A 24,883-nucleotide genomic window follows, 5' to 3' on the forward strand; every position below is an offset into this window, starting at 1 on the left:
CACTTCCGCTCCCGCCCCCCGCCGGGGCCTGCGCCAGCCGCCGCCGGAAACGTCACAGCTAGAGCCACGCCTTTCGGAGTGACGTCATCCGTGCCCAGCAGGAGGCCAAGTAGGAGCGCCGAGGCTTCAAACCCCGTCTTTCCCCGCGTTCCGGGAGTGCGGTCCGTTCCCCTCTTAGCGGGTAGGAGCTTTTTCACATAAGGGTAGCAGAAGAATGACGTGGCAGTGGAAACAGGAAATGTTTGACCTAAAGTGCAATCATGAGCATCACCTGGGAGTTTATTAGAAATGCAGAGGGGACCCTGGGTGGCACAGGTGGTTAAACCACTGGACTCTTGGTTTCAGCTCAGGCCCTGATCTGGGTCATGGAACTGAGCCCCGCCTCTGGCTCTCTGCTCGGCGGGGGTGGGGTGGGGGGGGATTCATATTCTCTCACCTTCTCCCTCTACCCCTCCCACTCCTTCTCTCTCAAGTAGGTAAATAAATCTTAAAAAAAAAAAAAAAAAAAAAAAACAGACTGTCAGGTCCATCTCAGGACTACTGAAGCAGGTTTTGCATTTTTTTAAAAGTAGGCTCCATGCCGAGCCTGGCTGGAGCTCAGCTAGGGGCCTGAACCTACGACCCTGCGATCAGGATCTGAGCTGAGATCAAGGGGGAAAGTTTAATTGACTGGAGCCCCGGATTTCTGCAATTTTAACAAGATTCCCAGGTGGTGTTGAAATTTGAGATGCTCTAGGCGATATTCTCTAAATCCATCCTTCCTTCCTTCCTTCCTTCTTTCCTTCCTTCCTTCCTTCCTTCCTTCCTTCCTTCCTTTTCTTTTTCTTAAAAGACTTTATTTATTTGACAGAGCACAAGCAGGAGGTGCATCAGGCAGAGGGAGAAGCAGGCTCCCAGCTGAGCCAGGAGCCCAATACCGAACTCAACTCCAGGACCCTGGGATCATGACCTGAGCCAAAGGCAGACCCTTAACCAACTGAGCCACCCAGGCACCCAATCCCTCCTCCTCTTCATGTCAAAATGTTAAGGGTAGCTTTTAGAAAAGTCTAATAAAATCTGACATGTACAGATCTTGTACTAAGCGACTTTGATTCTCAATGACGCTAGAAAAACATAATCACACGTTGCTGGTTATTGTATTCTCATGTCCACACACTCACCCCTTTATACTCAACTTGATCATTCTAAAACTCTGCAAACTATTTCTCCTTTATTCTACTGGCTTCCTGTTAGGCGCCATCCACAGTGGGGACTAGAAAAAGTGACTTGCTCCATTCTGTTAGCATCATCCTAGCAGCAATGCCCCCAGCAGTGTTAATTCCTTTAGGTGGCAGTCGGTTTCAATCTTCATTGCTTTTTCAATAATCAGTCACCTTTATTGTGCACCTCAGGGGTACCAGTAACAGCAGCAGGTAGGAACATCCTCCTCAGATGTCTGATTCCTAGCTCCATGGGTCACCTCTACTGAGCTCTGCTCTGAATATAGTTTATTCTTTAGACTGCAATTCAGAGTCAAGTAAATATTTCACATGATTTTGGCATAAAGATAAATCTAAATTTTAAAAAACTCTCCCTAAAAATCAAAAGCGAAATGAAACAAATACACCTATACATCTACAAAGTTAATGGCTTTGTAATACAAAGAAGAATTATTTCAGTGGACTTCAGAGCACCTTCACTTGACTATATATCTCTGTGGAATATATCATATGAACAAAAAGAACTTCAAAAATTTGTAAGCTATTTTTTAAAAGATTTTATTTATTTATTCATGACACAGAGAGAGAGAGAGAGAGAGAGACAGGCAGAGGGGAAGCAGGCTCCACGCAGGGAGCCCGACTTGGGACTCCATCCCAGGTCTCCATGATCTCACCCTGGGCTGAAGGTGGTGCTAAACCACTGCGCCACCAGGGTGCCCTGTAAGCTATTTTTAATAAGTATAATAGCATAATAATATCAGTACTATTATTCTGAAATCAAATCAAATAAGTAATTATTATAAAGGTACGTGGAATTTTGAGAGGTGATGAAAATATTCTGTATCTTGATTGAGGTAATAGTTACAACTGTATGCATTTGTCAAAACTCATAGAACTCTACATGAAAAAGGATGAGTTTTCATCTAAATTCATATTCAACTTAAAAGCCAAATATGTAATCATATTAATGCCATTAGGAACTAAGAGATACAAATATAAAATGAAAAAGGTTTAAAATAGTGGTGCCTGGCTTGCTCAGTTGGTAGAGTATGCCAGTCTTGATCTTGGTGTTGTGAGCTCAAGCCCCATATTGGGTGTAGAGCTTACTTAAAAAAAAAAAAAAAAAAAGCTTTAAAATAAAATTTGTAAATTTGAAATAGAAAAATTAGTATGAACTCATTATATGCATGTGTATCTGTATTTTTTTTCAAGCTTTGTCTCCTGAAAAGGTCTAGAAATAACGGCAAACCTAGTAGCAATGAGCGCTATTAAAGAACAATGACAATCAACAAAATTTAGAATATAAGAAAGTCTATAAGACAAGCAATCAGTTTCATAAATACATCTCAGAAGGGAGAGGAGAAGAGGAAAGAGAAGAAGAGAAAGGGAACAGATTGAAAGAGATTAACAAGACATACCAACCAAATGCAAGTGTGGCTCTTGTTTGAATCCTGATTCAAACTGTTAAAAGATAATTGGGGAAATATGAACACATATTGGATATTTGGTGACATTAAAGAATAGTTGTCAAGAATTTTGGGGGTGTGATAAAGGTATTTCGGCTATATTAAAAAAAAAGACTTTACCTTTTAGGGATACACACTAAAGCATGTACAGATAAGAAGATAACAATGTCTGAGATCTGCTTCAAAAAATCCAGTGGGGTAAGGGGTAGGGGCAGAAATTTGAGTGTCCTTATGAAATACTCTCTGGACTACTCTGATACCATACTTTCAGACTGTTCCTCCTAATTTTCTGTTCCTTGATTTCTTTGATGACTCATTTGCCTCTATGGAGTTTTTTCTTTTCTTTTCTTTTCTTTTTTAAGGAACGTCTGATTTTTTATTTTTAAAGATTCTATTTATTCATGAGACAGAGAGAAAGAGAGAGAGAGAGAGAGAGGCGGAGACACAGGCAGAGGGAAAAGCAGGCTCCATGCAGGGAGCCTGACATGGGACTCGATCACGGGTCTCCAGGATCACGCCCTGGGCTGAAGGCAGGCGCTAAACCGCTGAGCCACCCGGGCTGCCCATCTCTATGGAGTTTTCAAATATTAAATATCAGTCACTCCTCACAACCCCAGTGCAGCTCTTTCTGCCCACGGGTCCTGTCCCTAGGCTTTAATAAAGCCACCTTCTTGTACCAAAGTTATCTCAAGATTATTTCTTGACGGTGGACTCTGAACCCCACCACTTCAAAGCACATCACCATAACCAAAACAGTGAATTGCTAAATTACAGTACACTCAGCCATATACAATGACAACGTTGCCAAAAAATCTATGTCATGGAGACATTTAAACTCCATTGTTTAATGAAGGGAGGCAGATACAAAACAGCATGTACAATATGATTTAATTGCTTAAAAAAAGAAAATGTGACATATACACACAAGTAAAAATAATATACTAGAAAATAAAACGTAAAACCAAAATTTAATATTGTCTTGGGGTGGGGGGAGACTTATGGGTGGGTTTTAAATCTAGCTATTTCTACATTTGGTGTAAGGATCATGTTTTCTAATAAAAATGTAGTACATATATATTTATACATTGGAGCGAAGGGGGCAAGAAAGAAGAGATTTACAAAATCCAAAACGCCAAATGCTCCTGGGGAGGAAAAATTAAGCCTCCACTGAGGTCATTCCCTTGTTGAAATCTGGAGACGCGAAGGTACTCTACTACACCCCTCTGATGCCAGGGAGCAAAATTCCACCAATTCTCCAGGCTGTAGCAACATCCGGGAAATCCCAAAAGAATACACCGATGCCTTTTTTCCCAAAAGATCACGAGTGGTTTAAAAAAAAAAAAAAAAAGGCAGCCCAACTGGCAAACGCAGCAGCACCTGCCCGGCGGGAGATCTCCACTTGAAGAACGAGTCCGCAGTTTCTCGGACTACAGCCCCAGGTCAAAGCCTCTGCCCACATCGGAATCGCAGAGCTCAGAGCTGACCACGTTCCGCAGCCTGCCACCTTCTCCCCGCCACAACGCCCCCAACCTGGACTAGCATTTCCAGGACAGGTCGGTGAAGATGCGGCGCCTGCGCGAACCGCCTTTAGGGCCCTCCCGGCTGCGCTGCCTGCGAGCGAGCCCTCGGGTGCTCTCAAGCTGCGGGAGCTGGGAAAGGCCCAGGTGTCAGTCAAAGCATCAGAGCACTTGAAAGCCTCAGGGGACCCGGTGTCTGCAGGAAGCCAGCCACTCACTCCCCTTTCATGCTGAGCTAGGATCTTCCCTATGGCTGCTCTGCTCCTTGAAGGGTTGTACCTTTGATATTTGGGGGAAAGGGGGGGATGACAAAAGACATTAAGGATTAAGGCCTCCGTCCCTCCCCCAGCCTGATGGGAGCAGATTGCCAAATTATACTTAACGGAAGGCTCACTGTGCCCCTTTGCAGGATTTTTATGGGTTCAGCTGATTCAAAATAGTTGTCATCATTGTTGCAGGGGGTAGGTAACTAGGAAGTAACCCGTGCATCAGTTCTTAGAGGCTATGAACTCTTAGCTGCCTTGCAGTCTTTATGGAGGTGCACAAATGACATCTGTTGGGTTTCTCTAATATCTTATTATAGAGCTTTCTAAAAAAAAAAAAAGTGTAACGGTTTTGATATCAAGGATAAAAGTGATTATCAGTCTGCACAGCAGCAAATGCAGTTTTGTTTTAAAATTCAGTTTATGAAATTAATGTGCAGGTGACAACAGTGGCTTTGACTTTGTTAGTCCAAGTTCAGCTAATTTGGATTTATGGGATAAATTTTGCAATTTACAATATTTTTAAAAATTTTACTTAAGAATTGTTTTTACAGGAATGACTTTTACAAATAACAGTAGATGTGTGGCCAATGTTTCCTGCTCACACTTTTGTTTTCTAATAATCCTTTTAATTTTTAACCATAGTTGGCTTGGGACTAATTGTTTATTTTCAGAATTTATCATTTTCATAATTTATCATTATTTCTTTGTAGATGATTCCAGTCCAAGGTATATATTAAATTAATACATTGACAGATTGTGAAATAAATGTACATGCAATCATACTGGTCAATTTTATCTAAAAAGAATGTTTATATATCAAGTATGTGATCATTGGTAATAGTCTAAGAAAGCTGTTTCCTGTTCCTCTAACATTTAATTACAGTTTATTGCTTTTTTTTTTTTTAGATTTATTTATTTGAGAGAGAAAGGGAGGAGGGACAGATGGAAAGAGAGAATTCCAGGGAGACTCCTCACCTAGTACGGAGCCCCACTCAGGCCTGATCCCACTGTGAGTCCATGACCTGCGTCAAAAACAAGAATTGGACGCTTAACCAACAGAGCCACCCAGACACACCCCTCTTATAGTTTTTATTGTGTCTTACATTATACAGTGCAGACTGGACCTGCACTCTTTTGGTATCTTACACTTGCATCTATTTTTATTTGTTATTTTTTAAATATTTTGTTTATTCATTTGAGAGAGAGTGTGAGTGCACGGGTCAGGGAAGGGGCAGAGAGAGAGGCAGTCTTCGAGCTGAGCGGAAGTCTAGACTTGGTTCCATTTCAGGATCCTGACATCATGACCTGAGCCAAAGTCAGATACTTAACCAACTGAGCCACCAAGGCACCCCTACTTTCATCCATTTTTTTAAAGGAATTTACTAATCATGAGGTTGGAAAGTCTGTATTTTTCTTTCTCACTATGCCTTAATAATCTAATGTCTAAATTTGACAGGTGTCTCAATAAAGAAAACTTATAAAGCTTCTTTATTGCATTGTTTCTATTTTACACTTAAGATTTATCTATTTGTACATAGTACTGTGTTCATTTATTTATTTATTGAGCACAGTGGGGAGGGACAGAGGGAGAGAGAGAATCTTAAGCAGGCTTCACACCCAGTGCAGAACTCAGCACAGGGCTCAATCTCACAACCCAGAGAGCATGACCTGAGCAGAAATCAAGAGTTGGTTGCTTAACTGCCTGAGCTACCCATGTATCCTACCATTGTGTTCTTTTATTAAAATAATGTACAAAGACTGAACAAGTTTTAGCATTTTGGTCCTGCTAAAATATGTGCATCATCTGGCCCCTTTGGTAGCTTCTGGGGGATGTTAGGTCCCATGCTCTGTAGGATATTTCATTCACATCTAGATGTGGCTAGAGGACTCAGATACTTTAGAATAGCTGGTCCATCTGGCTGTGTTGTGCCAGCAAAGGAAGGATTGGTATTTACGGGGCAACTGGGCAGGGGGGATGGAATCTGAAGGGGCACAGAAGAATCCCATCCAATATAGGCACTGTGCTATAAACACCATTCTAATTGTGTTTGTGTGAAGCCGACTAATGAATGCATCCTGAACAAATCTGCCATGATGACTGCTGTGTGACTTGAAGCCTTCTTGAGCCCAGGCCACCCCCACCATTCTTTCTTTTTGTCGAACTATATCCTTAGTATACCCTTGGGGCGTAACACCCTTGATGTGCTCTGGAGATACAACTGTTCTCAAATATTTTCTCCTATGTGGTCCCCTAGCATATACTCCCAGCCTTCAGGACTATAAAATTTGGTCCTGGGAAAGATGGAGTTCTGGAGATATACTTATTTTGTGGTTGTCCAAGACACAATTCTGTCAAATCCCCCTAATAAACTGTTTCTTGTCCAGCTGGACTCACTGGCCTTTTCAGTTTTACAGCTTTGGTTTTTACAGAAAGGTGTTGGGGATCCCTGGGTGGCGCAGCGGTTTGGCGCCTGCCTTTGGCCCAGGGCGCGATCCTGGAGACCCGGGATCGAATCCCACGTTGGGCTCCTGGTGCATGGAGCCTGCTTCTCCCTCTGCCTGTGTCTCTGCCTCTCTCTCTCTCTCTGTGTGTGACTATCATAAATAAAAATTTAAAAAATAGAAATATATTTACAGAAAGGTGTTTAACCACCTTTATTTATACATAAGGTCTACTCACATTCTACTTTATTCCTTCTGAATTCCACATAGTATCACATAATATGTATTATATTGCACTTGCTGATTCACTTAGTAATGGGTACATAAAAGTTGCCTCCAACTTTTTACTAAGATAAATAATGCATTGTGTCCGCCCCACCCCCTTCCTCTAACCAAATCTGATTCTTCAAGGAATACTCAACACATGGTACCAATTTGAGTGCTAGCATCTAGTAAATTCTTAATAATTACTTTGGGAACTGATTTATGGAGTGCCTCAAAAACCAGGTCATGTGTTTATTTGACTCTAGGCCAATTTGCTGAAAATAAATTTATAGAAAGTCATTTCCAGATGAAAAATTTGTCAAAATCCAATTTACCAAAACCAAATTCCCTGAATTACCAATCTGATGAACTGTTGAGGCCTATTGAAAAGTTTGAGCCTCTTGTGCCTCAACCTTGTGTGAGGTGAGCCCAGGGACAGGGACAAGATAAGTATACTAAAATAGAGGTGAATTGCAAGCTGTTTAAGAGAAACTTCACCTATTTGTGTATCAAATGGCTGGGATAGATGCAAATCTAAAGCTTTGAAGAAAGTCTACTTGGCAATCTAGCTTTCAATTGCCAGTAACAGGCACAGAAAACGAAAGGAGACTGATTTAATTGCATAACAAGCTGACTAGAGATAGGCAGGGGATGGTGTTGGATCAGCAGCTCAACTACATGGGGACTGGCATCTCTGTGGTTCTTTTGGCCCGTCCTGCCCCTATGGTCGGAAGGACCATGGCAACTCCCTTTAGTGTTTGTGGCAGAAAGGGAAGAAGAGGTGCATCTACTCCTTTAACCTACTCCCCTAGCCAAAGCTGTGTCTTGAGGCCCTCCCTAGCCACAAAAGAGGCTGCAGAGTGAGCATCTAGCTTTTCCAGGTTTTTAATGGAAGCAGGGAAGGGGGACGAGGTTGAGAGCAGATGGCAAGTTGGACCTGCAACATTTATCTCCCTCAAGTATCATTAATTTCTCTTTCAAAATGGGTAGCTTCTATGTCAAGAGCGTTCTATCAACAATTTTAAAGATTATACTTAAAGGATGCCTGGGTGACTCGGTTATGCATCTGACTTTGGCTGGGTCATGATCCCAGAGTTCTGGGGAAAAAAAAGATCAAGTAATTTTACTTTAGCCCCATTCCAGAATGTTGGGGAGGGGGGAGAGAAAAGTAGAGCTGAAATGTATTTTTTTAATATTTATTTATTCATGAGAGACACACAGAGAGAGGCAGAAACATAGGCAGAGAGAGAAGCAGGCTCCATGCAGGGAGCCGGATGTGGGACTCGACCCTGGGACCCCAGGATCACGCTCTGGGCGGAAGGTGCTCAACCACTGAGCCACCCACATGTCCCTGAAATATATCTGTTAAAAATATGTCATAAGTAAAAGGAGAACTGTTTTAAGCATAATCTTTTTTTTTAAAGATTTATTTATTTATTTATTAGAGAGAGCATACGCAGGGAGAGTAGCAGAGAGAGAGGGAGAAAGACAAGAGGACTCCCCGCTGAACAGGGAGCCTGACTCAGGGCTCGATCCCAGGACCCTGAGGTCATGACTTGAGCCAAAGTCAGAAGCTTAACTGATTGAACCAGCTAGGTGCCCCAAATTACTTCATCTTTCAAGGAAGAGTAGGGGGAAAAATCAAGGGGCCAACAGTGACAAATATTTTCTTTTTTTTTCTTTTTTTTTTTTTTTTTACAAATATTTTCAATTACTCCTCTGGCCAGTCACTGTCCTTCCACACCAAAGAACATCTGGAAAACATCTGCACATCCTTTGGCGTTTAAAAACTGATACAGCTGACCGAAGTCCATGTGGTTTCCTCTGGCTCCATTAACACTGAACACTTTTTCTTCAAAACTTGAAAATCTTCTTTGTCTTTCTATTTTGTCATTTGTAGCATCAAAAGGAATGTCTTCTCGATGGCGAATTAAAATTCTCTTCCAGTTTAACTTTCTGAGTCTAAAAGGAAATTTTCAAAGTAGAAATGTTGAAAACGTGTTTTGTTTTCTAGAACATTGAAAACAGAAGTTATAAAGCACTTATCATGCCTTTCCCTAGAGGTAAAGATACCTACTTTTATCTCACAGGGATTTATTTTAATCAAATATGATGCTGGTCATGATCCTATCTCCCAAACTCATTTATTACTACTGCCTCATACCAACATTTTAGAAATGTGGAAATTGCTATATCTCAAACTCCCAAAGGGACTTCTTAGAAACTCATTTAGGATATCAGAACAGAAATGAGATTAGAAATCCCTTTGTTTCACAGGGTATGCACAGTTTATCTCATCACTAAGAAGTATAAGATCCATGAAAATGGAGATCATCTCATATTGGACAGGAGCTCAATTCAACAGCTATTTACAGAATATCTTCTATGTGCACTGTATCAGGGAAGGGGGTGATGCTGACTGTATGTGAGTTCTGTTTTCTCCATTGACTTAAGACTGAATCCCATAAGGTACAACCCCAGGGACATACTAATTTCCACATCTCTAATATCTTGTTTACTACTAAAATTATTGACACAGCATATAACATTTATGAAAGCAAACCTTGACCAGAATTCTTCACAGGCGCTTTGTGGGCCTTCCACACAAACAACACCAGGTTTCCCAGGCATGCTAAAACCAGATAGGGAAAGCTCTTTTGCCCACTCTAAAATATTCTTTCTTTTGCACTTATTGTAGATGTGATGGCTATAGATCCACAGTCTTGTGAGAACGAGATCAACTGGCTGGAATGTACTTCCTGGAGCAGGAGGTATGGTGTCTCTGCTGATATAGCCAGAAGCATGTTCTTTAACCCACTCTGTGGCATTTAATATACAGACATCTCCGAGACAATTCTTTTGCAGGTATGCAGACAGATCTGTGTTGAGCTGAGTCTGCTGGGATCTACTTAGTGATACTGATCTGATGGAAAAGATCAAGAATATAAAAACAATCAATTTTCTTGGAACGGAAAACAAACTTAAGCACTGTTTTAATTCTCACATTAAATTTAACCTCTGATGTTGGCCAATTTCTGTTACACTGTCACATACCTGACCGTGATTTCAGGCAGAACTTCAGGATATTTAAAGGGAAGGATACAGGCCAGAGAAAACATTACCTGATGAAAAAAAGAAGAAAATGCCCTAAGTGGTGTTTTAAGTCTTAATAGGTTTCAGTTCTTAAAAAAAAAAAAAAAAAAATAGGTTTCAGTTCTTCAAAAAGCAAAGTGAATTACCATTGCTTCCTCAGATACATCCAGGTTCATATTGATAGTAAAGTAAACTTTTGAAGATCGTCCCTCCATCGTCCTCTTTTCAATACAGTCTTTCAGTTCTGCTAAAGCCAGCTGGTCATTCACTATGAGCTCATTCTCACCGGGGAACATACTGGCTAGCAGGTCTAACTCAGAGAGCTGGGCCTCGGCCTGTTCAATCTCAATCATTTTTGGATATCTGTAAATTTCTAAGGAGGTAAGGATAAGAGAGATAATTTGTAAATACAATCTTGGGAGAACTCAATGGATCAAAATAGGTACTTACTGAAAGTGTGTGATTTCTTTGTAACCCGTGAAATTTAAACAGATGTAATACACTAAGGACACAAACTACAGATCCAGTGATTGCCATAAAACTCTAATAATAACCAGGCATCAGATTCCTCTGTATCTGGATAGTTGACCAGGAAACTTGAGCTACCACAATGCATAGTTTCATTGAAGTAAACTAATTATGTAGTCAAAAGCCATTATCAATGAATGATATTATAGCCAGGAGAGAGGCTATGGCTGGTTACTTTGGAAACCTAGAATGTACAGAAAAAGGAAGAGAATTAGTTTTGTGGATGGTTAATATTTTTCTCTTAATATTAGTGTTTATTAGTTTTTCAAAAGCAGAAGAATGTGAAGAAGAGAAAATATGCTAACAATCCCACAGCTCAAGTAACACCTGTTAATACTCGCTGTCAGTACATAGTGATTTATCTCATTCTTTCTACAGACAGAATTTCTAATGGCTGTCATACTGAATCTTGTCGATGTGTCGTAATTTATTGCATTATTTGACTATTGATGGGCACTTGAGTTGCTTCCACACCTTTGCTGTTATGAACATTTCTTTAATGAAAGTTCTTTATATATGTACAGTTCGGAACACTGTTAATACCATATTCTCAAGGATAACTTTGTAGAGGCAGCTTATTGGGTCAATAGGTACAACATTTTAGATTTTGGTAGATATTGCCAGGTTGCCTTCCAAAAGTTGCTATACTGAAGTTTAAGTCTTTACATAGTCCCCCTGCAACCTTATATTTTTTATTTATTTTTGAGATTTTATTTATTTGAGAGAGAGAGAGAGAGAGAATAAGAGAATGCACATGAGCAGGGAGTGGGGCAGAGGGAGAGGCAGAAGCAGACTCCCTGCTGAGCAGGGAGCCCAATATGGGGCTTGATCCCAGGACCCTGAGACCATGAGCTAGGCAGATGCCCAATCGAGCCAACAGGTGCCCCCCAACTCCTTTTAAAAAATTCTTAATACATATCTTTCTTTGACTTATTTCACTTAGCATAATACCCTCTACTTCCATCCATGTCGTTGCACATGGTAAGATTTCAATTTTTGATGGCTGAATAATATTCTACTGTGTGTCTGTATCTATCTATACCTATACCTGTACCTATACCTATACCTATATCTATATCTATCTATATACCACATTTTCTTTATCCATTCACCAGTTTATGGACATCCTTGCTCTTTCCATAGTTTGGCTATTGTGGACATTGCTGCTATAAACATTGGGGTGCAGGTGCCCCTTCAGATCTCTACATTTTTATCCTTGGGGTAAATCCCTAGTAGTGCAATTGCTAGGTCATAGGGTAGCTCTATTTTCAACTTGAGGAAACTTCATACTGTTTTCCACAGTGGCTGCACCAGTTTGCATTCCCACCAACAGTGTAAGAGGGTCCCTTTTCTCTGCATCCTCACCAACATCTGTCGCTTCCTAAGTGGTTAATTTTAGCCATTCCTCAGAGTGAGGTGGTATCTCACTGTGGTTTTGATGTGTATTTCCCTGATGCTGAGTGCTGTTGAACACTTTTTCATGTGTCTGTTGGCTATTTGTATGTCTTCTTTGGAGAAATGTCTGTTCAAATCTTCTGCCTATCTCTTGATTGGATTATTTGTTCTCTGGGTGTTAAGTTTGATAAGTTCTTAATAGATTTTGAATACTAGCCCTTTACCTGATAAGACATTTGCAAATATCTTTTCCCACTCTGTTGGTTGTCTTTTGGTTTTGTCAACGGTTTCCTTTGCTGTGCAAAAGCTTTTATCTTGAGGTAATCCTGATAGTTCATTTTTGCCTTTGTTTCCCTTGCCTTTGGAGATGTGTCTAGCAAGAAGTTGCTGTGACCAAGGTCACAGAGGTTGCTGCCTGTTTTCTCCTCTAAGATTTTAATGGATTCTTGTCTCACATTTAGGTCTTTCATCCATTTTGAGTCTATTTTTGTGTATGGTGTAAGGAAATAGTCCAGGTTCATTCTTGTACATGTGGCAGATTTTTTTCTTAGCTAAATTAATTTCATTTGCAAGAAAAAGTATGAGGACTTCTGATAAAACATGAAGCCTGAGCACTTGTATAATATTTCCCCTTTTCTGTGACCCCATTAAAATGAGAATAAAAGGATAAATTCTCAAAGAGAATGGGAAAGGAAATAACAAAAGGTATTAACAAAATTTTGGAAGGTGAAAAGGGATAAATGAATTATAACCAATTCAGATTTCAGCTTTCCTTTCTCTATTAACTGCTTGGTCAGGTGGGCAGAGGAGGGGCAGAACTTCAGGAAGGCTCAGGAACCAGCACTAGGTACCCTAGAAAGCATCAGTGTAATGTGCAGTAAAAAGTATGAATTTATTTATTAATTTTAAATATTTTATTTATTAATTCATGAGAGACACAGAAAGAGAGGCAGAGCCATAGGCAGAGGGAGGAGAAGCAGGCTCCATGCAAGGAGCCCCATGCAAGACTCGATCCCGGGAACCTAGGATTGTGCCCTGAGCCAAAAGCAGATGCTCAACCACTGACCACCCAGGCGTCCTGAAGATATGAATTTATTGGAAGTCTAGACTCAAGTTTAGGATTTCTCAACCTTGATACTATTGATATTTCAGACCAGAATACTCTGTGTGTGTGTGTGCACGCGCACGCAATCTCTGCCTTTTAATTATTGTATTTAGACAACTTATATTTAATACGATTATTAGCATGTTAGACTTAAGTCACCTATTTTTTTTAAGATTTTATTTAATTTATTCATGAGAGACACAGAGTGAGAGAGAGAGGCAGAGACATAGGCAGAGGGAGAAGCAGGCTCCATGCAGGGAGCCCGATGTGGGACTCGATCCCGGGTCGCCAGAATCAGGCCCTGGGCTGCAGGCGGCACTAAACCGCTGTGCCATGGGGGCTGCCCAAGTCACCTATTTTATTTTCAGTTTGTTTTCTATATTTTCCATTTCTTTTTTATTTTCCCTGCCTTTTTTTAGGTTGAAAATGTTTTGGAATTCCATTTTGGTTAATTTTATAATGTTTTTGCATACATTTCTTTTTTTAATTTAGCTTATTTTTTTAAAAGATTTTGTGGGATTCCCTAGGTGGCTCAGCGGTTTAGTGCCTGCCTTTGGCCCAGGGCGTGATCCTGAAGTCCTGGGATCGAGTCTCATGTTGGGCTCCCTGCATGGAGCCGGCTTCTCCCTCTGTCTGTGTCTCTGCCTCTCTGTGTCTATCATGAATAAATAAAATCTAAAAAAAAAAAAGATTTTGTATATTTATTTGAGAGAGAGAGAGAGAGAGAGAGAGAGAGAGAGAGGGAGAGAGTACAAGCAGGGGGAGCAGGAGAGGGAGAAACAGACTGCCCTTTGAGCTGGGAGCCGGACACGGGGCTTGATCCCAGGATCCCGAGATCATGAATTGAGCTGAAGGCAGACATTTACCAACTAAGCCACCTACGCACTCCCATATTTCTTTTTATAATTTACAGCTCTTTTAGTGGTTACTCTACATATATGTATATAAAACATCACAGTCTACCAGTCTCTTAACAGTTTGACATATGAAACTTTATGTACATTTACCTTTTCCCAATTGTAATATAGTGATCTTATAATTTTTTCTATATACATTTAGAACCATAAGAGTGTTCTAATTTTTGCTTCAGCCACCAAATATGATTTAGAAAACAGAAATACATTTTATTTGCCCGTACTTTTGCTTTTTCCATATTTTTTCCATCATAATTCCTTTATTGTTTCTCTTCCATTTAGAGAATTTCCTTGAGCCATTTTTAAGGGTGGGTCTGCTGCTGACAAATTCTCTTAGTTTTCCCTGATGTTAGAATGCCTTGATTTCTCCTTCTTTCTGGAGGATATTTTCACTGGATGTGATATTCTAGATTGACAATTCCTTATTTTCACCACTTAAAAAATATCATGCCTCTTCATTTGGGCCCCCACATCTTCTGATGAAAATACTTTCTATTTATGCCTTTTGACAAATTTGGGAAATTTTCCACCATCATTTCCTCAAGTACTTTTCAGCTCTGTCCTCTTCCCTCTCTCTTCTTCTGGAATGACATGTTAGATATTTTGTTATAGTCTCACATGTTCCTAGAGCTCTGTTCATTTATTTTTGGCCTATTTCTCTTAGTTGTTCAGATCAGATAATTTCTATTGCTGTATCTCCCTTTCCTCTGTTTCCTTCCTTCTGTTGTTGACTCTATCCACCATGTTTTCAATTTGGGTTATTGCATTTTTCAGTTCTATCATTTCCATTTGGTTCTTCTTTATATCTTCTATTTCTTTACTTCTATTTCTTTTTTTTATTTGCCTGAAGTGTGTTTATAATCATTCACTGAAAAATTTTTATTATAGGTATTTTTTTAAGTTTTATTTATTTAAGTAATCTCTACACTCAACATGAGGCTTGATCTCATGACCCTGAAATTAAGAATTGCATGCTCCTCTGACTGAGCCAGTCAGGCATCCTATGATAGGTGTTTTAAAATCTTTGTTAGGGGCACCTGGCTGGCTCAGTTAGAAGAGAATGTGACTCCTGATCTTGGGGTTGTGAGTTCAAACCCCATGTTGCATATAGTGATTACTTAAAAATAAACTAAAAAAATAATAGAGTAAAATCTTTGTCAGATAATTCAACCATCTCTGTCATTCAGACATTGGCATCTGTTTGTTGTCTCTTTCATTTAGTTTGAGATTTTCCTTCTTTTTTGTATGATGAATGATTTTCTTATTGAAAACTGGACATTTAGGTATTACAAGACTCTGAATATTACTCAAATCTTCCATTTTAGGATACAATTTCAGATACTGCTTCAGAAGGGAACAAAGGAAGGGACTTATGCCTGGGAGGACTTAGTCCTAGGTCCCTAATCAGATTTTGTTGCTACCATCCTGAGAAAGAGTGAACATTTAAGTACTTATTACAGCTCAGTAAAGGTGGAATCTAGGCTCCCTTTGCTTGTATGGTGGGGGAGAGGCCACAGTATTTTCTGTGGTATTTTGACTTGTGTACAGCATTTATTATATAAATGTTTTCCATCTTGTTCAGCTGTACATTTCTTAGTACTTTAGCAGAGAGAGCAGAGTATTTTGGAGCTTTACACTTTTTGGGGGGTCTGTATCCTTGGTATTTCTAGGTTGCTGCTTTTTAAATCAAGTCTCAGATATTTGAGGCAAAAAAAGAATACCCAAGGAAGTCACCGCAGTGTCCTTCCTTGGGTCCTAAGGTCCCTAGTTGGTCTGCCTTCCCTTTTACTCTTGAGTCTCTTCTGTTTGCTTTGTAAATAGTGTCCAGTATCCTCAGTTGTACTTAGCAGGACAAATTGGGAAAAATATATCTACTCTGTTGTTCCAAAAGTGGAAGTACCCCCTACACAATATTTTCAACTTACCAACTGGTATGTGTGCGCATGCACACGCACACGCACACACACACACACCACACAAAGATGTCTAATGTCTAGTAATTGTCATAGATGAAAAAGTTGCTATAAGGAAAGCTTATATAAAGATTCCAATTGGGATCCCTGGGTGGCGCAGCGGTTTGGCGCCTGCCTTTGGCCCAGGGCGCGATCCTGGAGACCCGGGATCGAATCCCACGTCGGGCTCCCGGTGCATGGAGCCTGCTTCGCCCTCTGCCTGTGTCTCTGCCTCTCTCTCTCTCTCTCTGTGTGTGATTATCATAAATAAATAAAAAATTAAAAAAAAAATAAAGATTCCAATTTTATGAAGGAAAAAATCAGACAGTATAAAAAAGATGTGTTTATAAGGATGCTCGTTGGTTATTTATAATAAAAAAATGAGACATGACCTAAATGTCCAACAATGGATTAGTTAAATAAATATATATTTAAACCATGGAATGAGATAATTAAAAAATGTATTTTAACACTGATATTCATATATAGTTACTTAAAAAAAGTAGATTGTAGAAGAATATAAATAGTTATGATCATATTATTGTTATATCATTATGCATACATGAAAAAAGTCAGAAAGAGAATTCACCAAAGTAGTTTGCTAAATGTGGGTAGAAGGAAGAAGGGAAAGACTAATATATATACTTCTATATTATTTGAGGCTTTAGTTTTGGTATGTAGTATTCTTAATCCAGAAAAAAAGGGTTACACATCTGAAAAGAAAAACAGAGCTCAGTTCCACTGCTACAAAGGAAACATGGCTTACCTTCTCAAAGAGAATTTATTCTGTGAAATCAAACACCCATTATCTTGGTTAATGGTGTCTTCATGGAATTCTTTTTCATCTTTGGTAAATATCAGTTGAGTAACTACTATATGTAGAGCTTCATACTTCATTCATTGCTGGAGCTTTCTATTTAGTTTGAGGATCAGGACATATTATCTAATAAGATACAGAACAATGAAGATAAAAAGGCTAAGTGTTAAATGACTAGTATAGGCATTATTGTAAGGATTACGTGACCAATGAAATGAACTACCAGGAAAGATTTAAGGAAGGAGACAGAATCTGAGTCAAACCTTTTTTCTAAAATTTAAAAAAAGTTTTGCTTATTTAAGTAATCTCTATACCCAGTGTGGGGCTCAAACTCACAACCGGAGATCAAGAGTTGCATGCCCTTCCAATTGAGCCAGCCAGGTGCCCCTGAGTTGAGCCTGAAAGATAAGCTAAAACTTAGACAAGTGAAGAGGAAGCATAATGTGGACAGAAGGGAGGTCGAGGAAAGGCCTGTAAGTCAGGAAAGCACAAGAAAAATAATATAGACCTGAAACTGTCCCTTCCTCACAACCCTGACTCCAAAGGCCTAATTCAGGGGCTCATCATTTGGACGATTTTCTCTTGTGCTAGCTACTTTTTTGTTTGTCCCCTAAACACATTCTTGGTCTTTCTTTTCCCTGCTCTAGACTCTGGAAAACTGACCTCTACAGCTTATACCACCACACTCTTCTTTCTTGTGGTTAGGTTCAGTTAATGCTCTGGCACGAAGGGGGAGGATATTAGGAGAGAGAGGCAAGGGTATTTCTTTACTCTGCCTTTGTTTTGGTGGGATTCTGACAATGGATGTGACTCTCTAAGACCATAGCTTTTGTGGGTAGCCCTTCTTCCTCAGCTCCAGCAGATTTTTTTCTAAGATTTTATTTATCTGTTTGACAGAGAGATAGAGCCAGAGAGCACAAGCCAGGGGAGGGGGCGGGGGTGGCAGAGGGAGAGGGAGAAGCAGGCTCCCTGCTGAGCAGGCAGCCAGATGCAGCTTGATTTCAGGACCTGGGATCATGATCTGAGACAAAGGCAGACACTTAACCAACTGAGCCACCCAGGTGCCCCAGCTCCAGCAAATCTTCCAGGCCTATGGGCAGGAATGGTTCCTTTAAAGCTGGTGACACCTTGTAAAGAGCCCCTTCATTAAGCAATCTCTCCAACAAAATTTCAAAGTTGAGTGTGTATCTATTTCCTTCTAGATCTTTGACTCCTCTTACCTGGACTGCCTCCCATCAACACACTCCATATTATCATTATACATATAGTATGTGGTGTCTAATAGAGGTCTACCAAGACATGCAAGAGAGCACCAACTATCTATTAGGGAAACGTTTACATAATCCGTGATTGGGTAAGAGTGCTGCCAGTCTGAGAGGAGGAGTGGGGGTGTGTCAGGTTTCCCTCAGTTGAAGGCAAACTAGGTGAGGATCCTGACAGCTACTTAGTGGAGTGAATTTATCCCAGTTCATGCTCAGGCTGTTAGTTTCACAGATTGGTAGCACAAAATGCCAATACATTCAGAGTGGCTCCAGTTCACAAAGGCTGCTTTGGATGATTCATTATCAAGCCCTCTAGGAATATGTCCTCCCTTTATTACATCTTCTTTATTCTATCCAATATCATTGGATCATTTAATATTAGAAAATGGTATTTGGTCAACAATTTAGCTAGTTCACTGTATGGGACTTTTAAAGAATAAAAAAAGTTTTCTACTTAAATAAAAATGTATATTAATCACAAATGACAGACCAATAACTATTTTAGGTCCTGTCAAAAACCATCGGGGGGGGGGGCACCTGGGTGGCTCAGTGAAAAAACCACATCAAGGATCATGTGAATGACTAAATGTGTTGGAGTGTTGAGTTCATTAGGATTAACTAGATAGGAATCAGGAAAGTATGAATCACTGTTGCATACACTAGGCTGTCTCCACAGGTCAGAGTACAAATCAATGCTAACATATCATTCCTAATTCCAGTGCTTTTTCACCTGAAGTCGTTAAAACCTTGTTTATCAAGGTGTCAGTGCCATGCTGGGGAAAAAAAATACACAAAGCATTTTGTGCTTAAATGAGTTCTTAAAATGATGAATGACACAAAGTTTAACAGGTTTCTTTAGGGTGACCATGTCATCCCATTGTCCTGACTGGTTTAGTATTTACCTTAGACAATAATAACCCCATTTGGACAATAAATTATATGGGCACACTTTTTATGTGTGGCTTCTCAGAGTCTTTGTTGTTAGATTCCAATATGGATTGTGAATTTCTAGGAAGTTTTAGTATGGGTTTTGGGTTGTCCCAAACATATTTGACCCCAGATTCCCCTCCCCACCGACTTAATATTAACCCTCTTCTACAAGGAACAGATCAGGAATCCATTTTGTCACCTAGCCACCTTAAATATTACCAACGCTATGCATCATCTTTTGAGTTCCTTTCAAAAACTGTTTAGAGCTGCAAACACTTCTTCCTTCTTTAAACACGATGTTTTCTTTACTAACCAGTGACTTCATATAATTTTATATCCTATTTTCATTTGACATTCTAACTTGTGCATTTGCTCTTTTATTAAAAAAATTCATGTAAGTATTCAAAATCCCTGAACTCGCTGAAATTCCATGAATATCTTTTCTAGCCTTTTTTAAAGTTGAGGTTAGGTGGTTCTTAGATGTTATTAGATGGTTAGTTATTAGAGGAAGTGAATTTATTTATTTTTTTCTTATAGGGTTTAAGTATGTGCTCTGCTACCTAAATCACTAAGGGGCACTTAACAACTGTGTGACGTTAGACAGGTGGCTTAATTTCTCTGTGCCTCAGTCTCCCCATCTCCAAAATGGGATAGGGTTGCTGTGAGGATTAAATGATGATGTGTAGAAGATGCTTAAGACAGAGCTTGCAGGGGATCCCTGGGTGGCTCAGTGGTTTGGTGCCTGCCTTTGGCCCAGGGCGCGATCCTGGAGTCCCGGGATCGAGTCCCATGTCGGGCTCCCTGCATGGAGCCTGCTTCTCTCTCTGCCTGTGTCTCTGCCATTCTCTCTATGTCTATCATAAATAAATAAATAAATAAATAAATAAATCTTAAAAAAAAAAAGACAGAGCCTGCAACAGTGTAAGTACTATAAAAGTGATTGCTATTATTGTTGTCATTCATCCACAAATGTTTCTGGAGCACCTATTGTGTGTCAAGCATTGTCCTTGACACTAAGACTATAAAAGTGAACAAAATTCACACACACACACTCAATCTCAAAAATTACACAAAAGTGGCCTTTTCTAGTTAAGAAGAATTAGTTCAAAGGCCTTGTGGCAGGGAAGTGCTAGACTAGATGCTGGAACAGACTAAGCCTGGGGCAAGCTTTTAGGAGACAAGGTAAGAGAGGAAATGTGGGGCAGTTTATGTTAGAACTCAGCACACCCAGGACTTTGGATTTTATCCTGTCTGATATAGAAGGCCACTGCAGAGGTCTGACACTGTGAAATGTGCAGGGGAATGAGGGTGAAAGGTGGGAGACCAGGTAGGCACTACCATGACTCGTGCAGGGATGACAGTGGCTGGGATTAGGATGTGGCAGTGCCGGTGGCGAGCAACATTAGAGTTGTGGACATCTAGAAGGAGTAGAACCAACAGGTTTTACAAATTATATGTGATATGTGAGAATGAATCCAAGGCATTAAGAAACTGGAAGGATGGATTTGGCCTTTAGATAGGGAAGATGGTGGAAACTGGAAGCCAGATTTTAAAAATACTGTGTGATGAAGTGCCTATTAGGATACCTCCTCAGGAGAGATGTTCAGCAGGCAGTTTATGAGGTATCCGGCTGGAGATGTCATCTTGGGAGTAACCGTCATATATTTAAAGGCGTGTTTTTGTCGCTGACCGAGTGAAATTGGGAGAAAGTCCCACTGAGTTCAGAAGTCTGGAGGATGAAATGGAGGCAGCAAAGAAGTTTGGGGCCAAACGACCCGCGTGCGGACGACTATGGGAGTGATGTTACAGGGGTATCACTGACGTGTTAAATAATTTTCGTAGATAAGGTTTCAATGCAAAAAAAAAACAAAAACAAAAAACGTCGAAGAGAATTTTCTGACTCAGGATCTCAGTGAACGGTGTACGAACGTGTAATGAAAACTGGGTTTCCTGGCGGGAATCATTCTTTCTCCTTGCAGATTTTTACTTCACAGGGCAGAGCGGGTCCAGGGGGCGGTCCCTGACGCCAGGCGAGCAGCAGGAGCCCGTGCGGGCAGGCGCCTGGTGCGCAGGCGCCGTCGCCCCTGACAACGGAGCGGGCCGGGTGGGCGGGGGGCGTGGGAAGAGAGGGGCCCGGCTGTGGGCGGGGCCAGGAGCTGCCGAAGCCGGTTCTAACCAATGAGCAGTGCGTAGCGCGCGGGAAGGCGGGGCCGCGGCGTCCCCAGGTCCCCCGGGCGGCATCGGGCCGCTGGAAACCCTCGCCTCGGCCGGCAGCGGCAGGCCAAAGACTCACCTGGAGCCGCGGACCCCCTCGGTGCTGGAACCCTGGGTCTTCTGGCTGCACGGGCAGCTCAGGTCCCTTCCAGAGGGAGCCTCAGGATTCAGGGGCTGGGCAATCCGAAGCCTACAAACCACTCCAGCGCGGCGGCCCGGGGGAAGTCGCGCAGCGCCCTCCCGGCTGGGCGCATGCGCGTGGGCGCACGCCCCGGAAGCCCTTGCGCGCTGGCCGTTGGCAGGTGCTCCGCCGCTGGTCTTCTCCGCTCCGCGACGTTCTTCCGAGTCGCGGGGTTCAAATTCCACCCTGCTGGCATTTCCCAGCTGCTGCCCCGGCACTGTTTTCTGGGTCAAGGAATGGTCCGTTAAAGCAACGCTCCTCAAATTCAAACATGCGTAGAAATCGTTCGGTTTGATGTAGCTTGGGTGTCGATAGGTGGGGGTGGGGTTCCCTTTTCTGCGTTCCTAATATCTTCCCACACAATAGAGATGCTTCTGGTCCCTCAACAGCAAGGCATTAGGGAGAGGGGAGCCTGGATGCTGGTCGTGGCGACTGGAGGAAATACTGTGCATGGAAATTAGTCTCTGCTAGTAAGAGGACAGTTTGAAGGCGACTCCACCATCAGAGTAATTTAGATTTTCCTTCACAATCTAAATATAGGTGATGCACATCTTTCCCTTATGGTGTTACATCTTCATTTTAGAAATCTCAGGGTTTTTTTTTTTTTTTTTTTTTGTGAACACGTTCATTCTTACAAGGTATCATTAATAACTTGGAAATAAGATTAGTACATACGCTTTCGTAGCTGTATCTTTGACTCGGTGCTTTGTGGGTATTTTTCAGTATTATTGACCTATTTTTCCTCCAACTTTTATGAGAAATTTAAAGCATACTGTAAAGTTGAGAGAATTTTACAGTGAAGCAGTGGAGCAACTCTCAGGGAGGAAAAAAGGAAGGGGATGATTTTGCTCCTCCGGGGACATTTGGTAAAGTCTTGATTGAAGACATTTTGAGTTGTCACAACTAGAGGGATGCTTTCTGGCATCTAGTGGTTAGAGGCCAGGGGTGCCTCTCAACTCCTTGCAAAGCTGAAGACATCCCCCTACAACAAATAATTTGCTGGTTTAAACTGTCCGTAGTGCTGACGTTAAGAAACTGACGCTACCATAATTCTAGACACTTTTTAAACATTTTATTCAACCACCTTTGTCATATATCTATCAATCCATCTGTTTTGATGCATTTCAAAGTAAATCGCAGACATTGTTGTACTTCAGTTGCATAACATTAAGATTCAAATGTTGGATTTTTTGAGGTAAAAATGAACTGCACATTTTGCAGTTCTGCAAAACTCTATATATCTGAGTTTTGACAAATGCATTCACCTGTGTAACTCAAACCCTGTTAAGATATAGAACATTACTAGTACCCTAAAAAGTTCCTTCCATGCTTCTTCCCAGTCTGCATCGGAACTCCTAAGACTTTCGTCCTATCTCTGACGACCAATTGTCCTTTTATTGTGAATTACCTGTTTGTATCCCTTGCCTATTTTTCTTTTGGGACTTGCATCTTTTCCCCCCAAGCAATTATTGTCTTCTGTAGATTAACCACTGTTCTGATTTTTTTCCTGTTATAATTAGGTTTGCCTGTTCATATGCATGGGATTACATAGTAGGTACTTTTGTATATCTACTTTCAATATAATAGTTTAAAGATTCCTCCCTGTTCTTGTGTCTTACAGTTTCTTTTTATTACTTAGAATTCCATTATATGACTATACCACAGTTTTCTTATTCTTTTGTTCAAAACGTGGGCTGTTTCCAATTTCTGGCTATTATGAGTAAGGCTACTATGAACATTCTTGCAAAATTTTTCATTTCTATGACTCTTCTTAAGTACTTACTAAGCACATAAATGTTCCATTCCAGACACTTCTGGGTACTAGAGAGAGCCACAAACAAGACAAAGATGTCCCATCTCTCAAAGAGTTTATATTTGCACGTTTCTGGGCATGTATGGAGGTGTGTGTAGGGAGAGAAATATATACCTAAAAATGAAAGAAAAATACTAGATAGTGATTATTACTGGGTAGCGACATAAAATAAAGTGAGGTGAGTGATCAGGTGGCTACATAACCTAGATTGCCCAGCCAATTTCTCTGTGAGAAAGTGACTTTTAGGGCAGCCTCGGTGGCTCAGCGGTTTAGCGCTGCCTTCAGCCCAGGATGTAATCCTGGAGATCAGGGATGGAGTCCCACGTCGGTCTCCCTGCATGGAGCCTGCTTCTCCCTCTGCCTGTGTCTCTGCATCTCTGTGTGTGTGTCTGTCGTGCATAAATAAATAGTCTTTTTTTTTTTTTAAAGTAGCTTTAAATGTGTGAACAGAATTATAATAGCAACCACAGAAGATCATGGGGAGCAGCATTCTAGGCAGAGGAAGCAAGAAGAAGCAAGCAATGTCCCTAAGGCTGCATTTTAGAATAGAAAAAAAAAAAAAAGAAATGCCTGTGTGCTGAGTGAAGAAAACTTGAAAAAAAAAAAAAATCTTATCAGCAGTAAAAAAGCAGGAGAGTCAAATGTAACCCTTGTGACTCTGGCCAAATTGATTAGGTGAGGATGCCACTTTCTTAATCTACCTTTATCGGATTACTAATAAGGATGGACATTTCGTTCTATCTCTTAACGACCAATTGTCCTTTTATTGTGAATTACCTGTTCGTCTCCCTTGCCTATTTTTCGGCTGGCGCTTGCATCTCCGCCACCCCCCCCCCCCCCGCCCCAGCGAAGATCGTATCTTCCGTAGAAGATTAACGCCCCAGAGCAGCGAGCCTGTGTTTATTCAATTCACTTCACATGGGCCTCGGCACTTAACATATTTTGAACGGACACACAGTAAATGGAAATTTCACCTTCAGTCGGCAAGACGATTTATGTTCCCAACCTCAGAAGTCGATCGGACACAATGAGGGCAACTGCGTGAAATGTAAACGTTATTTACATACGTTCACGTTCAGACGTGATGTAAGGTCAGGAGGATGTCATCCAGGAGGTTCCAGGTCTCTGACCACCACCAGGTACCCGGACTTCCGAAGCATTTCAATAATCCCTTAATTACATCAGAGGCAGGGATACTGGGCAGCCCCGGTGGCTCAGCGGTTTAGCGCCGCCTGCAGCCCAGGGCGTGATCCTGGAGACCCCGGATCGAGTCCCACGTCGGGCTCTCCGCATGAAGCCTGCTTCTCCCTCTGCCTGAGTCTCTGCCTCTATCTCTGTGTCTCTATGAATAAATAAAATCTTAAAAAAAAAAAAAAAAAAAAAGAGGGAGGGATACCGACCGCTCCCAGGCTCCTGCCGCTCCCAGGCTCCTCCAGGCAGCTGCGTCTGAACTTCCGGAGGGAACCGCGCGCAGGCGCCAACGAAATAGCGTCGGCGCCGCAGGCCCCGGGGGCGGGGCTTAGCC

The 24,883-nt window shown here is 41.2% G+C and overlaps 1 protein-coding gene and 1 long non-coding RNA gene across 9 annotated transcripts in view; one reads left to right on the forward strand and one right to left on the reverse strand.

Moving 5' to 3' along the window:
• RWDD2B (RWD domain containing 2B) overlaps nt 1–24,883 on the reverse strand; it is a 35,355-nt gene that overhangs the window by 10,200 nt on the left and 272 nt on the right. The window contains exons 1-8 of one of the 8 annotated variants that reach the window (XR_013368706.1): nt 24,333–24,779; nt 16,908–17,084; nt 10,802–10,959; nt 10,394–10,620; nt 10,209–10,276; nt 9,718–10,077; nt 8,850–9,116; nt 8,613–8,810 (exon numbers count right to left, since the gene is read on the reverse strand). Coding sequence is in view for 7 of the 8 variants with exons in the window: in XM_077878921.1 (XP_077735047.1) it covers nt 8,882–9,116; nt 9,718–10,077; nt 10,209–10,276; nt 10,394–10,620; nt 10,802–10,871 (960 nt within the window). In the remaining variant the exon portion in view is untranslated. Of the gene's footprint in view, nt 1–8,023; nt 8,811–8,849; nt 9,117–9,717; nt 10,078–10,208; nt 10,277–10,393; nt 10,621–10,697; nt 10,960–16,907; nt 17,085–20,736; nt 21,200–21,443; nt 22,116–24,332; nt 24,780–24,883 lie in introns of those variants that run through there. The other 7 variants (XM_077878921.1, XM_077878922.1, XM_077878923.1 and 4 more) reach the window with 7 other exon arrangements.
• LOC144301815 (uncharacterized) lies at nt 5–2,733 on the forward strand. The gene is made up of 3 exons (XR_013368707.1): nt 5–181; nt 851–1,735; nt 2,412–2,733. It is a non-coding gene; the product is annotated as an uncharacterized LOC144301815 (long non-coding RNA).

The sequence above is a fragment of the Canis aureus genome, chromosome 30, assembly GCF_053574225.1.
Source record: "Canis aureus isolate CA01 chromosome 30, VMU_Caureus_v.1.0, whole genome shotgun sequence".
NCBI classification, from domain to species: Eukaryota; Metazoa; Chordata; class Mammalia; order Carnivora; family Canidae; genus Canis; species Canis aureus.